Raw genomic sequence first — 21,321 nt, forward strand, 5'->3', positions numbered from 1 at the left:
TTGGAAAGGCCAAAAATAAATTTGAAATCGAGACAAATAACACGTGTGTTCCACCAATCGTGTTCCACCAATTAGGGCCTTAGAGCCACCCCTTACCAAATGTAATTTAATTCTTATTAATAAGAAAAAAAAGGAAAATATCATTATTAGAAATTCTCAAAACCAAAAAAAGGATAAATAAATAAATAAATAAAGCCCTAGACGTGGAACTCATGTAGGGGCAATTTCGTCTTTCCCCAATCATAATAATTTACCGGAGAAATCACAATTATTAAATTCCCATTGTGCCCCCAGCCTGGTATGAAAATCACACTCGGTTCTCTCTTAAAATCGATAAACTGTAACTGTAAGAGAGAGAGTGGTAAATGAAAACCTAAATTAACATAAAACGAAAATTAAAGAAACCCCTAGAGAGAGAAAATTCTCACTCCTCTCTCTTCTCTCTCGATCTACTTCCCAATTATCTCTCAAGCGCAGATCTAAATTCTCCTACTGATATATGTAAAATCTCCCTTTATTGAATTCGGTTTCTATCCAGATTGAGAGATTCGTAGGTTTTTGTGATGGCGGGTTATATAAAGGGGGTGAACAGATCGGCCACGACGGCGTTCTCGCCGGATGGCGCGTACATCGCCGCGGGGACGATGGCGGGGGCGGTGGATCTGCAATTCAGCTCCTCCGCCAGTCTCGATATATTCGAGCTTGATTTCGTCTCCGACGATCGGCAGCTGATCCTTGCGGGCACTGTTCCGACATCCGAGCGATTCAATCGGCTTTCATGGGAGAAGGGTCCGGCGAATTCTGAGGAGTATTCTCTTGGTCTCATTGCCGGTGGCCTTGTTGATGGCAACATTGGGCTTTGGAATCCGAAGAACCTGATCTGGTGAATTTTTTGTTTTTTGGAATTATTTTTTTCAGTTTTCCTTGTTGCCAATTGCAATTTTTTTTGGTTGATTTATGTTTCCGTGCGTTGATTATGGCTGCGTTTTGATGATTATATGTTTGATGTTATTTTGGATTAGTTAGGATTTGGTGATGATTAATTTAAATTGAATATAGAATTGTTTATATGAAATAAAGAGGTTGGGTTTTGAATTTTGATTGCTTCTTTCATCAACATGTATTTATTTCCTCCAAACAATGAATATGAAAAAAACCTTGATTTTAGTCTGTTGTAGGCTATGGCAATTAGACAAAGTACCAGGAAAGATTACTAGGCTTTGTTTTCAGTTTGAGTTGAAAAAGAAGTAATATTAGTTCTGATTTTACATTGGTCAGTTCAGGTAGCTTAATGAACTTATTTTTTTTACATCACAAAAATGGCTAATTTAGGCTAATTCACACTACTATGATGTGGTTCCGATGGATTCCCAAACCAATTCTGATTTGAACTTTACCTCATAAAGAAAATTTAATTACTAAGAAAATTATTGCATACATAAACAATGTTTGTATTTACGAAAAAAATGTACTTGCTTTCTTGATATACTTGAAAGAAACTAAATATAGGAAAATACCTGTATGCTGAAATAAATGGTTAGGGATTCTCATATTCATTTAATTAATTTTGACTTTCACACTAATGGGATCTGAGGGAAACATACTCATACCTTCAGGAAGATAGATTGCTAATGAATAAGTATATATACAAAAAAGGTTCCATACTGTCAAATGGAACAATTACCAATATATAATTGATGATGTTTATTCATTTTTTTAATTGATTTTCTTTTATCAATTATATTTTCAAGTTGTTATTTAGCAAGTATATTATAGAACAGGTAGTGAAATTCTTGATTGTCAAAATATAGTTGCAAGGATTTCGGTATGTAAAAGACAACATGTTTTGTAGTCTTTTGGGTTTTATGTTCTGTGGAATCGTAGTGATATTGATTAGCTTCATTGTTTGCCTGTTTTTGCATACATTTCTATTGATCTCCCTAATTGGTGCTTAAGGCAATATGGTTCATCTGGTTTCCCTCATGTTTTGAATGTCCATTGAACCTTATTAGTGGAGGAAGAAACTGGCAAACTTTCAAGAAAAATCTGGGATTTGATTGGAAACCTTCTAGATAAAAAATTGAAAATGTCTTGAAGAAGCAATTACTACAGATTATGATGAATTTTTTTTTTTGGGTGAAGATGAACTCTTTACATACTTTGGTTTGTTTTTTTTTTTTTTTTTTTTTTTTTTTTTTACAATTGAAGATGCTTTCAGTTCAATATAGTTAAATTCTCCGATTACTAATTTTCTGTGATACTTGACTTGTGAGAGTTTTGTACTTAACTGGAGATTTGTCAATAATATTTTTTGTTGAATTTGTCCTCTGGATTAAAAAAAAACAAATATTAATGAAACCAATAATCAGCATCTTTGTTTGATATGCAATACTCATTTTCATCCAATAATTCTAACATTCTGTTGCTGCTGCTCTTAATTTTCCTTGATAGATATATTGTTTGTTTGTTTATTTATTTATTTATTTATATCTCCCTTTCAGTTCCGACGGCGTTAACAAGGGTTCTGATACAAGTGAGAATGCTTTTGTCACGAATCTTTCAAGGCACAAAGGACCTGTAAGCTTCTGCTCTCTGCAGCCTGTGTTGTTTGTGCATTGTTTTATCATTTTATTTAATCACGTGGATGATGAGATGGTGGGTCAATTTGATATTTTTTTTATTTGGTTTAGGTACGTGGCTTGGAGTTTAACTCTCTTTCGCCAAATCTTCTTGCTTCTGGCGCCGATGAAGGTGATATTTGTATATGGGATATAACAAAACCATCAGAGCCGAGTCATTTTCCTCCACTCAAGGTTTGATTTTTTATTTCCTCTAGCACCATTTTTATGCTTTTAAACCAAATCAGTAGAATTAAAAAAAAAAAACCCAAATAGTTAGGAAAAATCAAGCAAGAAAGTTTTTCTAGTCTCCAAATACTATTATGTATTATCAGACATAAAATGTATGACTGGTGTGTAGAGGGAGAGACACTGTAGTGTATGGTATTATTTTATTCCACTTGTTTCAGTATACTATTTGTTAGACTTCAATGCACAAGACTGTGTGTGTGTGAGGGAGGGCGGAGGCTGTGTGTGTCTGCATGTGCCCTCGATTAACTTTAGGGACATGAAAAGATATAGATGGAAGGAAAATATGGAGAGAAAAAAATTGATGGATGGACATCAGGAATAGGGAAAGAGCTTGCTGAAATTGAAGGAAATGTGTTATCAGAGTAGCAGCTTAGTTCCTTTGCCAGTTTTGTCTTGTGACAAGCATACTTCGTGCGTTGTGGAATACTTCTAGCATTGCATTTCAAACAGCGATTCATCACATTCTTAGTTTTACAAACCCCTCAAAATTGTTTTACTTTGATCCACCGCTGTTTTCTTTGCACTTGCAAAGTATGTGACATATTCATTTTCCTCTCTTAATGGATAATTTTGCCTATAGATCTCTGTTGGTCTCTCTCTTACTCTTGGAATTACAGTGCCTTCAAATTTTTCACACATATTTTGTTATTGTTACCAAGATCAACGGAAGCTCAAACTGTTTAAACTGTTTCACAGGGCAGTGGATCTGCAACACAAGGTGAAATTTCATTCTTGTCCTGGAATAGCAAGGTTCAGCACATACTGGCCTCCACTTCATTTAATGGGACAACTGGTAAGAAAGATACTGTTTAATGAGATTTCATGTACATTTTACATTTTGCATTGAAATATAGTCCTTTTCTGTAATTTCAGTTGTGTGGGATCTGAAGAAGCAAAAGCCAGTTATAAGGTAAATTGTTTGCCATTAATGTGAAGCTGGGTTATTGCACTTTAATCATTGACTGCGGAGATTTGGTTCTTCCCCTATTCTGATCCCTAATGTGCCCCCTTCACAGTTTCTCAGATTCAATCAGAAGGAGGTGTTCTGTTTTACAGTGGAATCCAGATGTTGCTACTCAGCTCATTGTTGCTTCAGATGAAGATAGTTCACCTTCTCTCAGGGTAAAAAAATACAAACTCCTATTTAACTTCTTGGTTGAAATTTATCCCAGATCTGCTTTTGTTTATGATCTTTGTAATTGCACTGCATTCTTCTTCAGCTGTGGGATATGCGGAATACAATGACTCCAGTAAAAGAGTTTGCTGGGCACAGCAAAGGTATGTTATGTCTCAGGGGTTCACTTCTAATATTTCATAAACTTTTTGTCCCAAATTGATTTTTAATATGTTTCTAGTTGATTTCTCTTCTCTGGTTTACGAAGTAGATTGTGTCTTAATATATCATGGTTTAGGAAAAAATGTGTAAATGTTCATGTGTACGCTGCCATCTAGTGGAAGTTCTGCCAAATATATTGCCAAAATGGTAAAGGATCACCAAATGGTTGCTTCTTCAAATTTAAAGGAAAACTTTCAGTGAACTTCAGCATAGCCATCCCTATGGGATTGCTGCTTGATTTAATTTAGGGAAAGCTTGTAGGCGTCAGACTTACAACTTATTTGATTTATGTGCTCTATGCTATGGAAGTTGGTCATATCAAAGAGATAGGTTCAGGTTTCCAATAAGTTGAGGCTAAATGATATCTGCTGAATGGATAAACAATTTTTTGTTCATCTGCCCCCCGAAACGGGGAATGGCTAGGGAACTGTTAGTGCCAGTAAATGATTCTGATCACTTGAGATTGCTGTAAGCCTGTAACAAATCTATTTCGTAATGCATTTCTAGAAACTAATTAAACATTATTTTATTCTGGAGTGTTAGAAAACCAGCCTTAACTTCACTTTTTTATGAGTACACTTGTCTGTACTGGTCTAGGGAATAATAGTTATTCCTGTTATCGGCTCTCGCTCTACCTACCGTTGAATATTCATTTCCTTCCATACTTCTGACAACTGATGGGATGAGATTTTTTTACCTTTCAGAATGTCAACCCTTTTGTCCCTATTATGCTGATTTAGTTATTTTGAAGTGTTAAAAAACGCCTTTAATATTCTGATACTATGCTTTTGATTTATTAGTAATATCTTGTATATGTTGGGATTTCATTAGTTTGTATGACTGACTGCATCAGGTGTGATTGCTATGTCATGGTGCCCTATTGACAGTTCTTACCTGCTTACTTGCGCCAAAGATAACCGCACTATTTGCTGGGACACAGTATCTGGGGAGGTAAATATTTTGATTCTTATAATTTCCTTGAACTGATTGTGTTATCATTTCTTTTCCGCAGGAGGTTTCCCTTTCAGATTCTTTTATTCTGAGCATTTGGACACGCTTGATAGTTATATGTTCTTTTGTAGATTGTGGCTGAATTACCTGCTGGAACCAACTGGAATTTCGATGTACACTGGTACTCTAAGATTCCTGGAGTCATATCAGCATCTTCATTTGATGGGAAAGTTGGCATCTATAATATGGAGGTTATTTCCTATTCGCATGCAACACTATTAGTGCTTTTTCGTTGTTGATTATTGTGATTAATGGTGCAGTAAACGACAATTGTTGACATGGACCAATCATCAATCTCCACATTTTCGTAAAGTTGTGTAGCTTCACTAATTAATATTGCAACTAATACCTATTACTTGTTCTATTTACTTTCTCTTAATGTATTACGACTACACAAGTTTTTTGGGGTTAGCTGAAGTTTGAGCTTTTTGGAGTTCTTTGACTTGCTGAAGATGGATGGACATTTTTCTTTAGAGGCACATACTGAGACAAATCTGACTATATACGTAACTCAATTTTGCTAACGTTTGGAATAAATGCAGTTATAATTGGTTGCAATTCAAAATACGAAATATTTGGTGTTCTTGTTGTTTTTTTAGCTTGCTTAATAACCCTTTTTAACAACTGCGGGCCTGGGTTTCTTCGTAGTGACTTTCTCTATCTTTAAATGCAGGGTTCTGGTAGATATGGCGTTGGAGAGGGTGATTTTGGAGCAGGTATCATAATGTGTTTTAGATGGTAAAATGTTTGTTGTTTACCAATCTCTTGGCCCGACATGGAGCTGAATTAACTGTTCTGGCAAAAATCTCTCTGCATCTTTTAATATATTTACATGTTGTAGCAACAATTTGCTTGAGTGGAATTGTATATTTTAAGGGTGATATTCTTGGCTTCTTATGGCTTTAATTGTTTGAGTGGGATTGTAATAAGAGTAATTTGGGTGGCTCTTTTTGGCTTCTACTGCTGCTGCCAGTCAAGCATATGATGAGTATCATTTGGTTCTTCTATTGAACAAGTTCTAGGTAGAGGACTCAAAATAATGCCGGTAGATGCAAATACTTTTGATGTTGCAGGATACAGTTTTTCTCTTCTTGATTTAATTTATAGAGGAGGTTGAATTGTCTGATAGGGAAAGGAAGTAAATTAACGTTTTTTCTTTTAACTTGTATTAATTTGGGGTTTCAGTTGGTCTTATGTGCCATGTTTTCTGTAGCACCTTTGAGGGCCCCAAAGTGGTACAAGCGAAAAGCTGGAGTTTCATTTGGTTTTGGAGGCAAACTTGTTTCATTTAACGCTACTGAATCTCCAGCTGGATCTTCCGAGGTACACGAGAGAGTTCTACACTGTTGTTTTCTCCTGGCATATTGTACACATTGTGACTGTATTTCCTTCTTCCAGGTTTTTGTGCACAATTTAGTTACTGAACAGGGTTTGATGAGTCGATCTTCTGAATTTGAAGCTGCAATACAAAATGGGGATAGATCAGCACTGAGACTTTTGTGCGAAAAGAAATCTCAAGAAGAGTATGTGGTCCAGACCTGGTGTTATTTAATGATTAGATTACTACGGTATCCATAATTATCTCCAAACTTATCTTTAATCATTATTTGATGGTCAGATCCGAGGATGAGAGAGAAACATGGGGCTTCATGAAGGTTATGTTCAATGAGGAAGGGACTGCAAGGTCGAAGCTGCTTTCGCATCTTGGTTTCAGTCTGCCTACTGAAGAAAGTGATGCTTCACATAATGATGTATCTGAGAAGGTGAATGCTCTTGGTCTTGATGAGAGTTCAACTGATACGGAAATTTCTGGGAAAAAGGAATCCACCTTATTTGCAACTGACAATGGGGAAGATTTCTTCAACAATCTTCCAAGTCCCAAGGCGGATACACCTTTGGCCAATTCAAAGAATGATTTTGTCGTTGAAGAATCTGTGAAGGAATCCCAACAAGGAATTGACGGTCAAGAGGAGAGTTCTGATCCTTCATTTGATGATGCTGTTCAACGTGCTTTGGTTGTTGGAGACTACAAGGGGGCGGTTGCACAATGCATTTCTGCAAATAGATTGGCAGATGCTTTGGTCATTGCTCATGTTGGTGGTACTTCGTTGTGGGAGAAAACACGTGATCAGTACCTCAAGACAAGTTGTTCTCCATATCTAAAGGTGGTGAAACATCTCCGGTTTCTGAAAATGAGCACATTTATCATTGCTGATTGTTTCTACTGGTTTCTTTTGTTTCTTGTTGCTGCAGGTTGTCTCTGCCATGGTAAACAATGACCTGATTAGCTTAGCAAACACCAGACCTCTTAAGTCATGGAAGGAGACACTTGCTCTCTTTTGTACTGTAAGTCTCTTCCCCCCTGAAGAATCACATTGGATTATAATGCTTTAAAAGGTGGTCACATCCAGTGTAAAATTGAGATCATTCTGTAGTTTGTAAATATTTCAAGACTTGAGACCCTATACTTGTTGACTGCCTTGTTACTCGGAATAAGATTAGACAGGCTGGCAGCTTGCCTGTAAAAGAACATCTATTTGCAACCTAAGGCATTAGTAAATGATATTTGTTTCAAAATGAAGGGTCATTTCTGTGAGATTATGCTTTGGTACTTCATTCTTCCTTTGCATTCATGTTTGATAAAATCACTCTATCTAGTGGTACTGTCATTAAGAGAGTATGTATGACTGTCGGGCGTTATTTCTCATTGGAGCATATTTGAGAACTATCCTTCCCTTCCCTTTTTTTTACTAGCACTGAAGGCATCTTCCTGTATCTAAAATATATCTAAATGTTGTTTGCTATCACCAGTTTGCACAGACAGATGAGTGGACTCTACTATGTGACACTCTTGCTGCTAGACTCATGGCTGCTGGTGATACAACTTCTGCTACACTGTGTTATATATGTGCTGGAAATATTGACAAAACTGTGGAAATCTGGTCGAAGAATCTGTCAGCAGAGCATGATGGAAAGCCCTATGTAGACCGTCTCCAGGTTTGTATGAATTGGCTAAATGTTATCAGGTGGTTTTTTATGTATAGACTTATATGTATTTTTTTTTTCTATTCTAAAGGATCTAATGGAGAAGACTATCGTCTTTGCTTTCGCTACTGGACAGAAGCGATTTAGCGCTTCATTATGTAAACTTGTTGAGAAATATGCTGAAATATTAGCAAGTCAAGGTCTTCTAACTACAGCGATGGAGTACTTGAATCTTCTCGGAACTGAAGAATTGTCCACTGAACTTGTTATATTACGTGATCGTATTGCTCGTTCCACTATTCAAGGTTTGTATTTATGAGATCTCGTTTGATATATTATTCTCCATAAAATATCCAGCTGAAAATGATCTCGTGTGTCTGGTTTTGTATTTATGCATTCGTTACGGTAATCGACATGATACATCTAACCTTCTCTGACTAAGCTTTATGTTCACAAACTTGGTTTCTTTATACATTTGCAGAGAAAGAGATTGAGAAGCCTGTGACTTACGAGAATAGTCAATTACAAACCGGACCTGCATACAATGATCAATCGAGTTATGGTGTTGTTGATGCCTCTCAACGTTATTATCCGGTACTTGTTTCTAGTTTCTCAGCCCTTATATTTTATTTTCTTGGGCTGATTTCCGATTAGTGCTTAAAAGATACTGTTCTCTTCTTTATCTTTCTCAGGAGACTGCTCCATCCCAGATGCAACCAAGTATCCCAAGCAGTCCATATGGTGAAAATTATCAGCAGCCACCCGCCGCTCCATTTGGAAGGGGTTATAATCAGCCTCCCGCATATCAGCAAGTTCCGCAGCCTAATATACCACAGCCTGGCATGTTTGTCCCTTCTCCTGCAGCCCCTGTTCAAGCGGTAATAATCCCTTTTGGTTCAGTTGTTTATTAAGTTGGTCTATAAAGTTGTTTTTGACTATTGTGGCAATATTATAATCTGGATAATGATGACACGTGTTTCAACTTGCAGAGCAACTTTCCTCCACCCCCTGTTAATACTCAGCCTCCTGCCAAATTTGTTCCATCAAATCCTCCTATTTTGAGAAACGTGGAGCAATATCAGCAGCCATCGACTTTAGGTTCCCAGCTATATCCAGTATGCTGCTGCTACCCACCTTTCACTTAAATTATTCTTGTTAATTTAACCAGAATGCTGAGTTTGCTTTAAATCCATTATCCAGGGAACTGCTAACCCTAGTTATCAAGCTGGTCCACCGGGAATTCCTGCCTATGGTGTTAACACATCTCAAGTTGGGCCAACGGTTGGGCAACAAATGCCCCATGTATTGGCTCCTACACCAGCACCTAGAGGATTCATGCCAGTGAATAATGCAGGGGTTCAAAGACCTGGGATGAACCCAGTGCAACCTCCTAGTCCTACTCAGCCTGCTCCAGTGCAGGCTGCAGTTGCCCCTGCCGCTCCTCCACCTACTGTGCAGACTGTTGATACTTCGAATGTACCTGGTAAACTAATTTTCTCTTCCCTGTGTCCGATTGCATGATTTTTTATTTATTTATTGTTATTATTATCTTATGAAGAGGTTGCCTTGAACAATGTTAAAGATGGATTGGAATATGATCTCTTAATTGGTCTGTTTATTTTCTGATTGTGGGGAGTATGGATCCTACTTGGTACAACTTTATTTTGGTGTAGTAGCCAATGATAGACCATGGTATATCATCATCAGTGCATGAATTATAAAAATTCAATCATGTATTTTTAGCACACATGTAAGAAGATTAATTTTGTGAGGACTGAGATAAATTAACAAGAGTGTTGTATGTTGTGACGTAGGATAGAGGAATCGCGATTATCTTGATGATTCTTGAAGTTTAATTTATTTATTCTCTGAAGATTCCACTCATTTAGTCACCTTACATTTTGTTTTTAATCTGGTACAGCTCATCAGAGGCCTGTTATTGCAACTTTATCAAGACTTTTTAACGAGACATCCGAAGCATTGGGAGGGGCACGAGCAAATCCAGCTAAGAAGCGAGAAATAGAGGACAACTCAAAGAAGTTGGGCGCCTTGTTTGCAAAACTCAACAGTGGAGATATATCTAAAAATGCTGCAGAAAAGCTTGTTCAACTTTGTCAGGCATTGGACAGTGGTGATTTTGCCACAGCCCTTCAAATCCAGGTACAGGAGAAATTGTCCTACGTTAATATTTATCTGTTTTTTTCGAATCTATTTGTGCTTGATCAATTACAAACTACGTTTTTTGCATGTTTTTTTTTGTTGTATGTGTAGGTGCTTCTGACAACAAGTGATTGGGATGAATGCAACTTCTGGTTAGCGACACTTAAAAGAATGATCAAGACAAGACAGAACTTCAGATGAATGATCTATCAATCAACTCTTCTTGCAGAACTTGTGATTTAGGTTCATTTGTAGTTTTGGAATCGTGTTCGATTGACTTCGGTATTTAAGAATTTATGTTGGATAGCATGCGGGTTTTCCGTTTTTTTAACTTTTATTTTACTCATCTGACCTGTTAAACTTTTTTTTTTTGGCTTTAATTTCGTTGGGATTCTTTGAGAACAGTTCAAAGTAAAGATAGTTCTGAAGGACTATGATAGTTATTGCAACTGTGCTTCACATAATATATTTAGTTTTGAGATATAGATACATTTTGAGTCTAGACTGTTGTAATTTGTCACAAAGTCTTGCATATGTTTTTATGAAGCCATTGGATTGTACTTTATAACCTTTATTAGAATAAAACAATGTTGTTTTCTTTGTTATTACTTAAATTTCTTAGTAAACACGTACTTACACTGGCTCCATTTTTCTCGATAAAAAATAAAATTATATTTTGTGAAGGGTAAATTACAATCCTGAGGTATGCTTAAATAACTTTAAGGTCTTTGTGGTGGAGGCAACAAAAAAAGAGTTACGGGTGATTGAAGAAATATTGGGGGAGCCATGTCACAACATAACTCCACATAACTCTATGTTATCTCCACCACCAGCTAAAAGTAATAGTCCATTAGAACTCTATCGGAATAATGTATCCAATGCATTATCCCGTTAGGGCCTCTTTGGTTGGAGGGTTTCGAAATATAGAGAGGGATGGGATGGTTAATATTGAGATAGAAGTGTTGACAAGTTATACTTACTATGACATTTGGTTCGTGATATTATCTCGGTACTGATAATCCCCAGACCAACAATACGCCGTTTTGTGTATTTGATTCCTGTGGACATAATTGGTAATTTCCGTAATTGCCCTTGACATATTGTATAATAATATATCATGTTTTCATAAAGCCCCAATCAACTGCAATTTTTAACCACAATTTCGAACCCTAAATTGGAAATCGGTGAAAAATAAAATCTGCCATTCAATCGAGTTAAATCGTTGAATTCGTTACATCATCATGAGTTCTGGTAGTAGTAGCTCCCATCGGAGAACGGGCAGCAACAATTTCAGCGGAGTGAAGATAAATCGGGAAATGCCAAAATATTGCGATTGCGGGTACATGGTCGCCGTACAAACTTCATGAACGGCTACAAACCCAGGACGACGGTTCGTAGCTTGCCCTGAACGGGGGGTAAGTTGTTTCCCCAATCAAAATTTATGGATTTATTTTAAGTAATTAGGTTTATGTATTACTGAACCTTAATGACCGCGATTTTGATGTTGGGCAACTGTTGGGTTAGAAGTTAAAACCAGAGAACGGCTATTGCAATTGTTTGTTAGTGTTATTCAGTGGTTCTTCAATATTGGAACCCTTATTTTAAGATTTTGGTTTATGCAATGAATTATCTGGTGTCGTATTAAATGCCTTGTTCTTAATTATCACAACTGAAAATTTCAACGCTGCTAATCTGGTGTCGTAATGTAATGAATAATTTAAACATTAGTTCGTAATGTACTGACTTATTTTAATTTCTAGTTCATATTCATACAATATGTTTGATGCTACCGAATTGAACATACAATTTCAGGTTAGTGGTTGTCGTTTTTTCAATTGGTGCGATCCTGAAATGTGTGATAGATCGAAGCAAATTATACCAGGCTTGCTCAAGAGAATCAACTATTTGGAGGCGCAAGTTCCATTGGAAGTCTCGGCGTTGGTTAACAAAATATCGGATTTGGAATCCCAATTGCAGCAGCAGAGTGATGGGAATGGGGGGAAGCGGGTAACTATTATGTCGGCCCGTTTAGTTTTCTGGGCGGCTTCGGTATCAGTTGCTGCTTTACTCTTTTATTATGTGGTTGTGTTGTAATATGTTCTGCTGTACATATATGAAACGATATGTACTCTGCATAAAATTGAATAGAGTACTTTTTGTATTGACAAAACCAATGACAATAGCAACATTTGTATTGCGTACTATATATGATACTAATATTTCAGCTTTCAAATATTTGGACTACGTCGTAATATTTATTTCATTGTGTTTTAAATGACTTATGCAAAAGGGAGAATAATATGAAATAACAACCATATGGATAATAAATATAACCATCCGACTTAACATACGCAAAATAGTACTTCCAAGAAGGTGACGTACTACTCCAAAATTCGGAATCTTACTTCCGCGGTTTTAACACATACTTAAAACAATAAAATAAACAAACATACTTGGATCAGACTACCAGATAAAAAAAACAACAAAATAAAATAAGTGTTCTAAACAACGAAATAGAAATATCCAAATGCAGATTATACATAGCCTTAAATATAAAACGTTTTCGTTACGGGGAGCGAAATTCGGGTACTTCAAGCTGAGCCACGTCACCTGCGAATGAAATGAGTGCACGATTCTCCGGAGGAACCTGTTGAGGATCAACAATCTCGCCATCATCCCCTCCGTGAATGATGATTGGATTATCGCGATGGTATCCGGTGAAACCTCGAAAGTTGGCTACGGGAGCTTCTTTGTCTTCGAACACGTATTTGCATTGTTCGTAGAACTGAAATCCATTCACCCTAAACGCCCTCTCCTCTTCCGTCTCCTACAAATGGAATGCATCTTGTTTCGTTATTATATTGATTAACAATATATTAAATGAAGCACATAAAAAGAAAAAAAATCCAAATCTTACACGACGGTCCAAATGCCAAAAACTCCTATCCAATGTCACCTTCCTCTTCGAGCGGATGAACGTCACACCATCCTGCGCGATGTATCCCTTAAATGCTAAGAAACGTTTTCGAAACCATTCCAATCTCCATTTGATGTCAACCTCCGCAAAGTTTCTTGAGAAATGATAGTTCATTGTCAGGATAACTTCGTATAGGAGGTCTTCGTACGCCTCTTCGTTTTGCAACGTATCCACGGAGCGTGAAAATCTGGCAGCGGCATTCATTAGGCACTCATCGAACGCAACGGGCCACGATTCAGTGTTCATCCTTGCCAAGTGAACCTGATTGCGGGTTCTCGGTCTCGACATTACACCTAAACAATGGAACATGAATTAATTTGATGCAACATACTACACCGAAAGAAGATTAACAAATATATAATTTAACGGACGTCAAATTAAAAATGCCAAAATTATTCAAACCTTACAAAGTTGAGGAACACAACGAGTGCAATTTCTGATTTAGCAAATGTGTACGCAAACTCCACAAATTGTACCCAAAATAAATGGAGCCCTAAAGGAATTTAATGTAAAAAAGTAGAGGCATTGATTGGTTGAACCAATCGGTCATATTCGCCGGTTGATGTACACGTCAATACAATGTATTTGTATTGTGTGTTTAATGCATGATAATAAATTTAGGCTGCAAAGAAATGATCAATCACTGTTCACGAGAGCTCTTAATGCACACCTAACCATTGTCTATTCAAATTCTTCCCCACTTTCTTCAAGAAGATTTAAAGTTCCTCCGACTTGTCATCTGCAATAAGTAGTTGTAATCCTGCAAATTCCATTAAACCACCTCTTGTTTTCAATTAAAAACGTCAAAAAATGACAATTGAAAGACAATGATGGGATAGAATGACATGGTAAATAATACTAAATCTGCACTTCACCCCTAGAAAATTTTGTGTTAATACTTTAAATTCATATTACTGCTACCGAAAGAAATTGTATACATTAAGGTGCTTACCTAACTGCTTAATGACCTATTTGATTTACTTATATATGCGGAGTGTTTGTATAACAAGTTCAAACAAATGTAAGTGCTTAAGTTCAAATACATAGTTAGCATGTCCCCAAAAAAGAAACCGATTTGTAGGCAAGAAGATTTTCTATACGAGTTAGAGTGGACTGAAGCAATCGATGACTATTTTGTGGAGTTACTGAGGTGGGAATCTATAGTCTGCGCAATTTCGACCGTAATGGGGAAAATACTCTTGCCCTATTGAGTTGTCAAGAGTTGATTCAGCACAAATTCGACAAGTGGTTCTCATACAAGCATTTGAATAAGAAGATGATGTTATTAAAAAAGAGGTTTGTTACGTTTCATTGGATATTGTCACAAGAAGGGGTAGCATATAATGCAACCACTAACATCATCTCTGTATCGAAAGAAGTGTGGAAGCATATATTAAAGGTTTGTACGTAAGAAAATTTAGTTAGTATTATTTTCCTAACAAACATTAAGTACTTAAACGTAACTTAATTTTATTTTTCAGACAAGTCATTATGCCGGAGCTTACAACCCCGTTGGCGAAATACGGTATGACGACTTGAAGTGTATCTTTGGAAGTGACCCCGTGGATAACCCAAATGACGGTGAGGAGATTATCATTCTGTCTTCCGATGAGGATGAGCCAAAAAAGAATGACGAACTGAATATAGGTGGTGTAGCAAATGCAATTGGAGCGGACCGATTTGGAGTCAATGCTCATGCATTTGACCTAATGGCCCAACAAGAGTTTGCCAACGTTGTCCCTAATGATGCCAAGACGGTCATCAACATTTCTTCGGGTGTATGGGGCGATGGTGATTTAGATATGATGCCTCACCAAAACTACGTATCCGATTCCGAGGGTTCAAGGGACACCGAAGTAAGCACGGCCAACTCACGTTTTGTGGATGAACCTTACGCCAAGGGTAGTTCTATGTTGAGATCGAGGGCTGATTGTGCAAACAAATTCATGCCTTTCGGTACTCCAAAGAGCTCGACCGCTTCAAACAAGCCACCGTTGGGCGCATTGTTAGAGTAGGTGACCAACAAGCCAACATGTGGCTGTGGTCTTTCGTATTTATTATTGTAATAAACGAACCGTTATTCGTATTAATGATAAAACACATTGGCATTCTATATCTTTGTCCCTTTGTCACAAGCATAGATATAGTCCTTACAGTTATTACAAGTACTAGTAATTGATCGTTAGGATCGTGAGATATTTACTTAAGTATTATAACTGTTAAACGTGTTCCTAGTCGAAGGGTTACGCCACTAATGAGGATATCGGCCTTTCCCATTAAGACTAGCACTTAGTGTATGTGTACTGCATCTCATCAGTAAACGGTATTGTGATATCGGCATGCATAAGTGGGTGCTCGTAAGTTGACGAGTTCACTGAACTCCCTCACCCTAGAAATCTCTAAGTGGTTCCCAATAATCGAGTAGAGATATCTATGGTATAGTTGTACACCATTAGTCCTTATGACCTAGACATCACCGTGACTTCACTAGAGGACCAGCTGTATCGTGACCTGTCTCTGAGTTCCACCGAGGACCATCCCAAGGGCCAGTGTTCGTGCAGTCCGAAATCTAGTGGGAGGTCTGTGCATTGTAGTCGGGGATTCGATCGCTAGAATAGTCTTGGATGTCCTGTGTGTTCTGAAAGTTTGTAATCATTCTAAGTCTCTGGCCAGAGCTGACTAAGTGATGATTAGAGAATTCGATTCTCTAAGTCATGCACGTAAGGATTACAACACTTAGAACGATCGCACCGTCATCGAACATATAAAGAGGTCTCGATGAACCAATGCCTCTAGTTCGATCGGAACATATGAATCGAAGGGACCGTACTGTACGTTAACTATATCTGAAGGTTCTTGCAGGCACTTCATTTGTATCTAGGGAATCATGACGCGTAGTTGCTAGACGCCAATCTTGATTCGTTGGGTGATTAAGGTGAAACGAGCTTCATCTTAATCGTAACTCGAAGGGGACGAGTTTTGACCACAAAGGATTGTGGGCCCACGGCTAGCTTACACCTGAACCATCGAGGGTCACACTGCTCGTGCACATGAGATCTTTGAATAAACGGTCAGAGATAAAATAGTTTATCTTTGCATGATTGGAAGTCAATATGATTGAATCCAACATTCGTAATTTGGAATTACGAATGAGAATAAGAAAAGGAAAAGAATAGGCAAACATGTTAGTGAACTTTCTAAATCGAGAAGTTTCCAAATTTAGAAAGTCCACTGAACTAGGGTTTCCACTTTTGGAAAGTTGGAAAACAAGAGATGGCACTCGTAATGACGAGGAAATTATAATGATTCCGAAAATGTAATCGTTGCAATTTTTCGGTCATTGAATTGAGAGATACGAGCAAGTAAAGGAACTAACGAGCTTAAGCTGTTGGGCCCAGTCCAACTTAAGCCCGCTAGGGTTATATGCAAGGGACTATAAATACATGACTTATAGCCCTTACACAAAAAAAAATAAAACCCTAACCCTAAAGCGGCCGACCCTCTCTCTCTCGCCCTCTCTCCCGCGCGGCCACCACCGCACCTCCGTCGCCGCTCCGTCGCCGGAACCGGCCGTTCGTCGGTCGTTCCTTGTTCGGTATTCTTTCTCCTTTCTTTTTCTTCCGTTTTATTCTAACTACTTCGTGTCTAGTGCCACGATTTAGTAGATCGAAGTATACGAGGTGAAATCCGAGAGGAGGAAGACTGTAGATCGAAAAGTCGAGGAGCAACGCACGAGCCGAAGCCGCACGCTGCCCCACGCGCCGTCCCGAAGCCGCGCGTACACTACACGCGCCGCCGTGACCTCACGCGCCGCTGCTGCCGTTGCACCGCTGCTGCCCCGATTCTACGGATTGGTTTCCGTAGTAATCACGAAGTGCTAATCGCTCCTACCTCACGCGTCAAGAGGTAAATATACGAAACCCTAGTTTCGTTTAGGGTTTAGTTTAAACTATGATTTCATGCTTGTGTATGTATGATTTTATGTGATTATGTGTAATCGGTTTTAAATCATTGTAAGCATGTTATTTGGTTTAAATCGCGAGCATGTTAATTGATTTAAGTACGGTTAAGTTTATTAGCATGTACGTTGTTTTATTTTCGCTGGAAGCGCAAAGGTACGCAATTAATTGAATTTAATTTATCGGGCATGTTCTTATGTGTTTTAAAGTCGTTTAAATCGCATAAATTTTTGTTTTCCGCTGCGTATGCGTGCCCGAAACCCAACAGTGGTATCAGAGCTCGTTGCGCAATTAATTGCGTTCGTGTTTATATGCTATGATTTTATGCATGTTCGATTTATTAAAGTAGTGTTTGTCGTATTATGTAATTGGGAGTTTTCGTAAGTTTAAAATATTTTTGAAATATTGTTTAGAATTTTTCCAGCTTTAAAATTGTTTAAAATTGGAAAATCGGATCTGAAATTATTTTAAAATGTCGGTTTTTTAATTGTTCGGATCGAACCGGCCGAACCGGCCGGTTCGATGGTTGTGCACGATTTAGTTGACCGAATCCACGTGGATTCGGGTCGGTCAGACCGGTTCTCGGTCCGACTGACCCGGCCCACTGATTTGGGTCAGCTGGACCGGGCAGAACCGGACCGCTTCGGTCCGAACCGGTCAGACCGGTCGGACGAACCGGTTCACTGAAAATTAAAAAAAAAAAAAAAAAAAAAAAAAAAAAAATTCAGATTTCTAAAATTAAACTTAAAACAAATTGATTTTAATTTTTGGAAAATTATTTTCAATTAATCCCAATTAGATAATTGGATCGACAATCATCTATTTTAGTAAATAGGTGTTAGATTAATTAATTAATTTAAATTGTTAAATTGATTTCAATTAATAGAACACACGTATAATGTTGATTATACTTCAACTTAATTAGTAGTACCTCAATATTATTTGAATGATTTATGCTAGTTGAGGTTCTATAATTATTTTGGAAATCCGATAATTAATTAATGTAATTAATTATGTAGTTAGGTCGTATGTTCCTCTTAGGACAATATGCGCTTCCATATACCTTTAGAGAACATAGATGTAGGAATCACATAGACCAATCCAAAACCTTCTGATGAGATAAAACACTTTAATTAAAATCCCTCATTCTTTTAATTAAGAATCATTTCAAGCTATAAAGAAAAACCCAATCTGTTGAGTTATTTCTTTCCTTCTGCCAACGGTTGGATTATGTGTAGCCCTTTACTATAGTGCAGTAAGCCGTGTTAGCGGGGAGTGCTATGGTAGAGTAAGCTGTAATTCAATTGACATAGTGATGAAGGTAGCCATAGAAAAGGGTTATGTTGAATTAACGTGGTCGGCTAGATTAACTAGGGACTGCATTAGTTTGGCATAATCGAGTTCTATGAGCATCTTTGATTGGTAGGTTAGACTTGACACACGACGATTTTGATATTCGCGAGATTAACTTAGGTCATTATCAAGTGTGAGGAAAATTAATTTAGGGTCATATTGTGGATATGATTGATTGTGATCTACCTTTGGGCAAATATAATCGGGCTAGATTAACTACGGGTTATATTTGTCTATTGGACCTAAAGCCCATTAAGAAAAATCAGTTTTCTCGTTTGTCTACTAGAGGGAAGTGGAATTCGATAAAATTAGTGGGAGAACAATTAAATAACATAAGTCCAAACATTTAATTGTAACAATCATTTAACGCGAATCTCTAATAATCCTCTTCTCTATATGTCTCAGATAATCATGTCTAAGAATCCCATAATGTCAATCCTCGACAATAAACTCAATGGCCCTAATTACCTAGATTGGTTGCGTAGTCTTAAGCTTGTGCTAACTGTTGAGGGGCGTCTCTACGTTTTGAACGAGAGGCTTCCCGCCACTTTACCTGCCACAGCGAGTGATGCTGAAAAGGAAACTTATGAAGTTTGGAAGAAAGATGACACTCATGCTAGGTGCTATATGATAGCCGCCATGGAGCCCGCGCTTGCGAGGAAATATGAGTCTCACTTGCATGCTTTCGATATAAAAGCTCATCTCGATAGCATGTATAGTGAGAATATTAGGGCATCGAGGTACGCTGCTACAAAGGAGTTGATCACAGCGAGACTGCGCGAAGGGACTTCGGTCCACGAGCACTGTCTCAAAATGATCACTCTCCTTGAAAAGCTAGTGAATCTTGATGTCACCCTCCCGGCCGAGCTCTCGTTGGATTTGATCCTGTTGTCTCTTCCTAGTTCCTATGAATCGTTCATAGTGAACTTCAACATGAACAAACTAGATCCTCCCTTGGATGAGTTAATGAACATGTTGGTCAGCTTCGAGTCCACCATTAAGAAAGAGAAGTCTGTTCTCGTTGCTGCTACTTCTGGAAAGAAGAGTTCTTTCCAAAAGAAGAGAAAGGAAAGAGTTCTTTTCCCTAACAACAAGTTCGAAGTGGGTGAAGGTAGTGGGGGCCCCAAAGCAAAGGTTAGCAAACAAGTTGATGATGCTTGCCATCACTGTGGAAAGAAAGGACATTGGCGCCGCAACTGCAAAGCTTACCTGAAGCAGAAAGGTTCTGAAAAGGGTACGTATTTCATTGACGTAAATTTGTCTGTCAACTCTTCTTCTTGGGTATTGGATACGGGCTGTGGCTCACATTTGTGCAATGATTTGCAGCTAATGACAAGAAGTCGAAGACTTAGAGCGGGTGAGACCTACCTAAGGATGGGGAATGGAGCAAGAGTTGCTGCTGAAGCCATTGGCACAATTTACTTAAATGTTTTGGATTCTAGTTTTCCTATTGTTTTGAACGATTGTTTATTTGTTCCGTCGCTCATTAGAAACCTTATTTCTATTCCTGTATTAGATATTGAAGGTTTTACTTTTGTTTTTGGAAATTCGATTTGCATTATACAAAAGAATGAGAATTTAATTTGCAAAGGACGACTATTAAACAACTTGTATGAACTAAATCCAAATGAAATACCTATTAATGTTATATCAGCAAAACGTAAGGAGATAGATCAAAACCCCGCACAACTTTGGCACGCTAGATTAGGTCATGTCTCTTTAAGAAGGATGAACGATTTTGTTAGTGAAGGATTGTTCTCTTTGGAGGATGTGAAATCACTACAAACTTGTGAATCTTGCCTTAGAGGGAAAATGACCAAGTCACCCTACAAAGGGGTAATGGAACGAGCCGAGGGTCTTTTGGATTTAATCCATACAGACGTATGTGGTCCACTAAGTGTTAGTGCGAAGGGTGGATATAACTACTTCGCTACCTTTACCGATGATTATTCTAGGTATGGGTATGTGTACTTGATGAAGTACAAGTCTGAAACATTTGAAAGGTTCAAAGATTTTAGACACGAAGTGGAAAAGCAACTCGGACGAAGTATTAAGAAGCTGCGATCCGATCGTGGTGGAGAATACTTGAGCATCGAGTTCATTGACTATCTAAAAGAAAATGGGATACAGTCCCAATGGACTCCACCGGGAACTCCTCAACTTAATGGAGTATCCGAACGTCGGAATCGAACTTTATTAGATATGGTTCGATCAATGATGGGGTTCACAAACTTACCGGCATACTTATGGGGTCATGCACTTCGTACTGCCGCGTATTTGCTGAATAGAGTTAACACCAAAGCAGTTAAATCCACACCTTATGAACTTTGGCATTCCCGGAAACCCAATTACAAACATATTAGGATATGGGGTTGTCCCGCTTATGTGAAGCGGTTAGTGGGAGATAAGTTGGATAGTAAATCCGACTTGTGCTATTTTGTGGGGTATCCCGAAGACTCGATGGGATACGAGTTCTATTATGTCAAAGAAGCAAAGACGTTTGTTTCGAGAAATGCCACCTTTTTGGAAAGGGAGTTTCTATCCGATAGAAAGGGCAGCATGATAGAACTTGAAGTAGTTCAAGAACCACAAAGTGAAGTTCAAACACAAGAACAAGCAATCGAACCAATACAACAAACCACTAATATACCTCCTGAACCTACGGTACGT

At 38.0% G+C, this 21,321-nt stretch overlaps 1 protein-coding gene across 2 annotated transcripts; it reads left to right on the forward strand.

Annotated features, from left to right (window-relative positions):
- The first annotated feature begins 181 nt into the window (after positions 1-181).
- Positions 182-10,967, forward strand: LOC105969488 (transducin family protein / WD-40 repeat family protein). 2 transcript variants are annotated; one of them, XM_012994240.2, is made up of 22 exons: positions 182-883; positions 2,502-2,577; positions 2,691-2,813; positions 3,567-3,663; positions 3,744-3,780; positions 3,887-3,992; positions 4,091-4,148; positions 5,060-5,157; positions 5,289-5,408; positions 5,891-5,933; positions 6,431-6,540; positions 6,616-6,740; positions 6,836-7,382; positions 7,471-7,563; positions 8,029-8,214; positions 8,294-8,507; positions 8,684-8,796; positions 8,895-9,080; positions 9,192-9,317; positions 9,403-9,685; positions 10,124-10,362; positions 10,474-10,967. In XM_012994240.2, exons 1-22 carry the CDS (start codon positions 564-566, stop codon positions 10,561-10,563), a joined length of 3,390 nt encoding a protein of 1,129 aa, XP_012849694.2. In that variant the 5' UTR covers positions 182-563; the 3' UTR covers positions 10,564-10,967. The 2 variants fall into 2 exon arrangements, with proteins under 2 accessions (XP_012849694.2, XP_088668075.1); XM_088811949.1 differs by having other exon boundaries at positions 333-883; positions 6,431-6,740.
- Positions 10,968-21,321: the final 10,354 nt, after the last annotated feature.

Source organism: Erythranthe guttata, chromosome 2 (assembly GCF_056151865.1).
Source record: "Erythranthe guttata isolate IM_541 chromosome 2, IM_541, whole genome shotgun sequence".
In the NCBI taxonomy this organism is placed as follows: Eukaryota; Viridiplantae; Streptophyta; class Magnoliopsida; order Lamiales; family Phrymaceae; genus Erythranthe; species Erythranthe guttata.

Bases quoted from the DNA above. Each gene is read 5' to 3' on its own strand.
- LOC105969488 (XM_088811949.1), top strand. From the start codon at position 564: ATGGCGGGTTATATAAAGGGGGTGAACAGATCGGCCACGACGGCGTTC. The intron at 5,158-5,288 runs GTAAATATTTTG...GTTCTTTTGTAG, and splicing joins GGGACACAGTATCTGGGGAG to ATTGTGGCTGAATTACCTGC. The intron at 9,318-9,402 runs GTATGCTGCTGC...TCCATTATCCAG, and splicing joins TAGGTTCCCAGCTATATCCA to GGAACTGCTAACCCTAGTTA.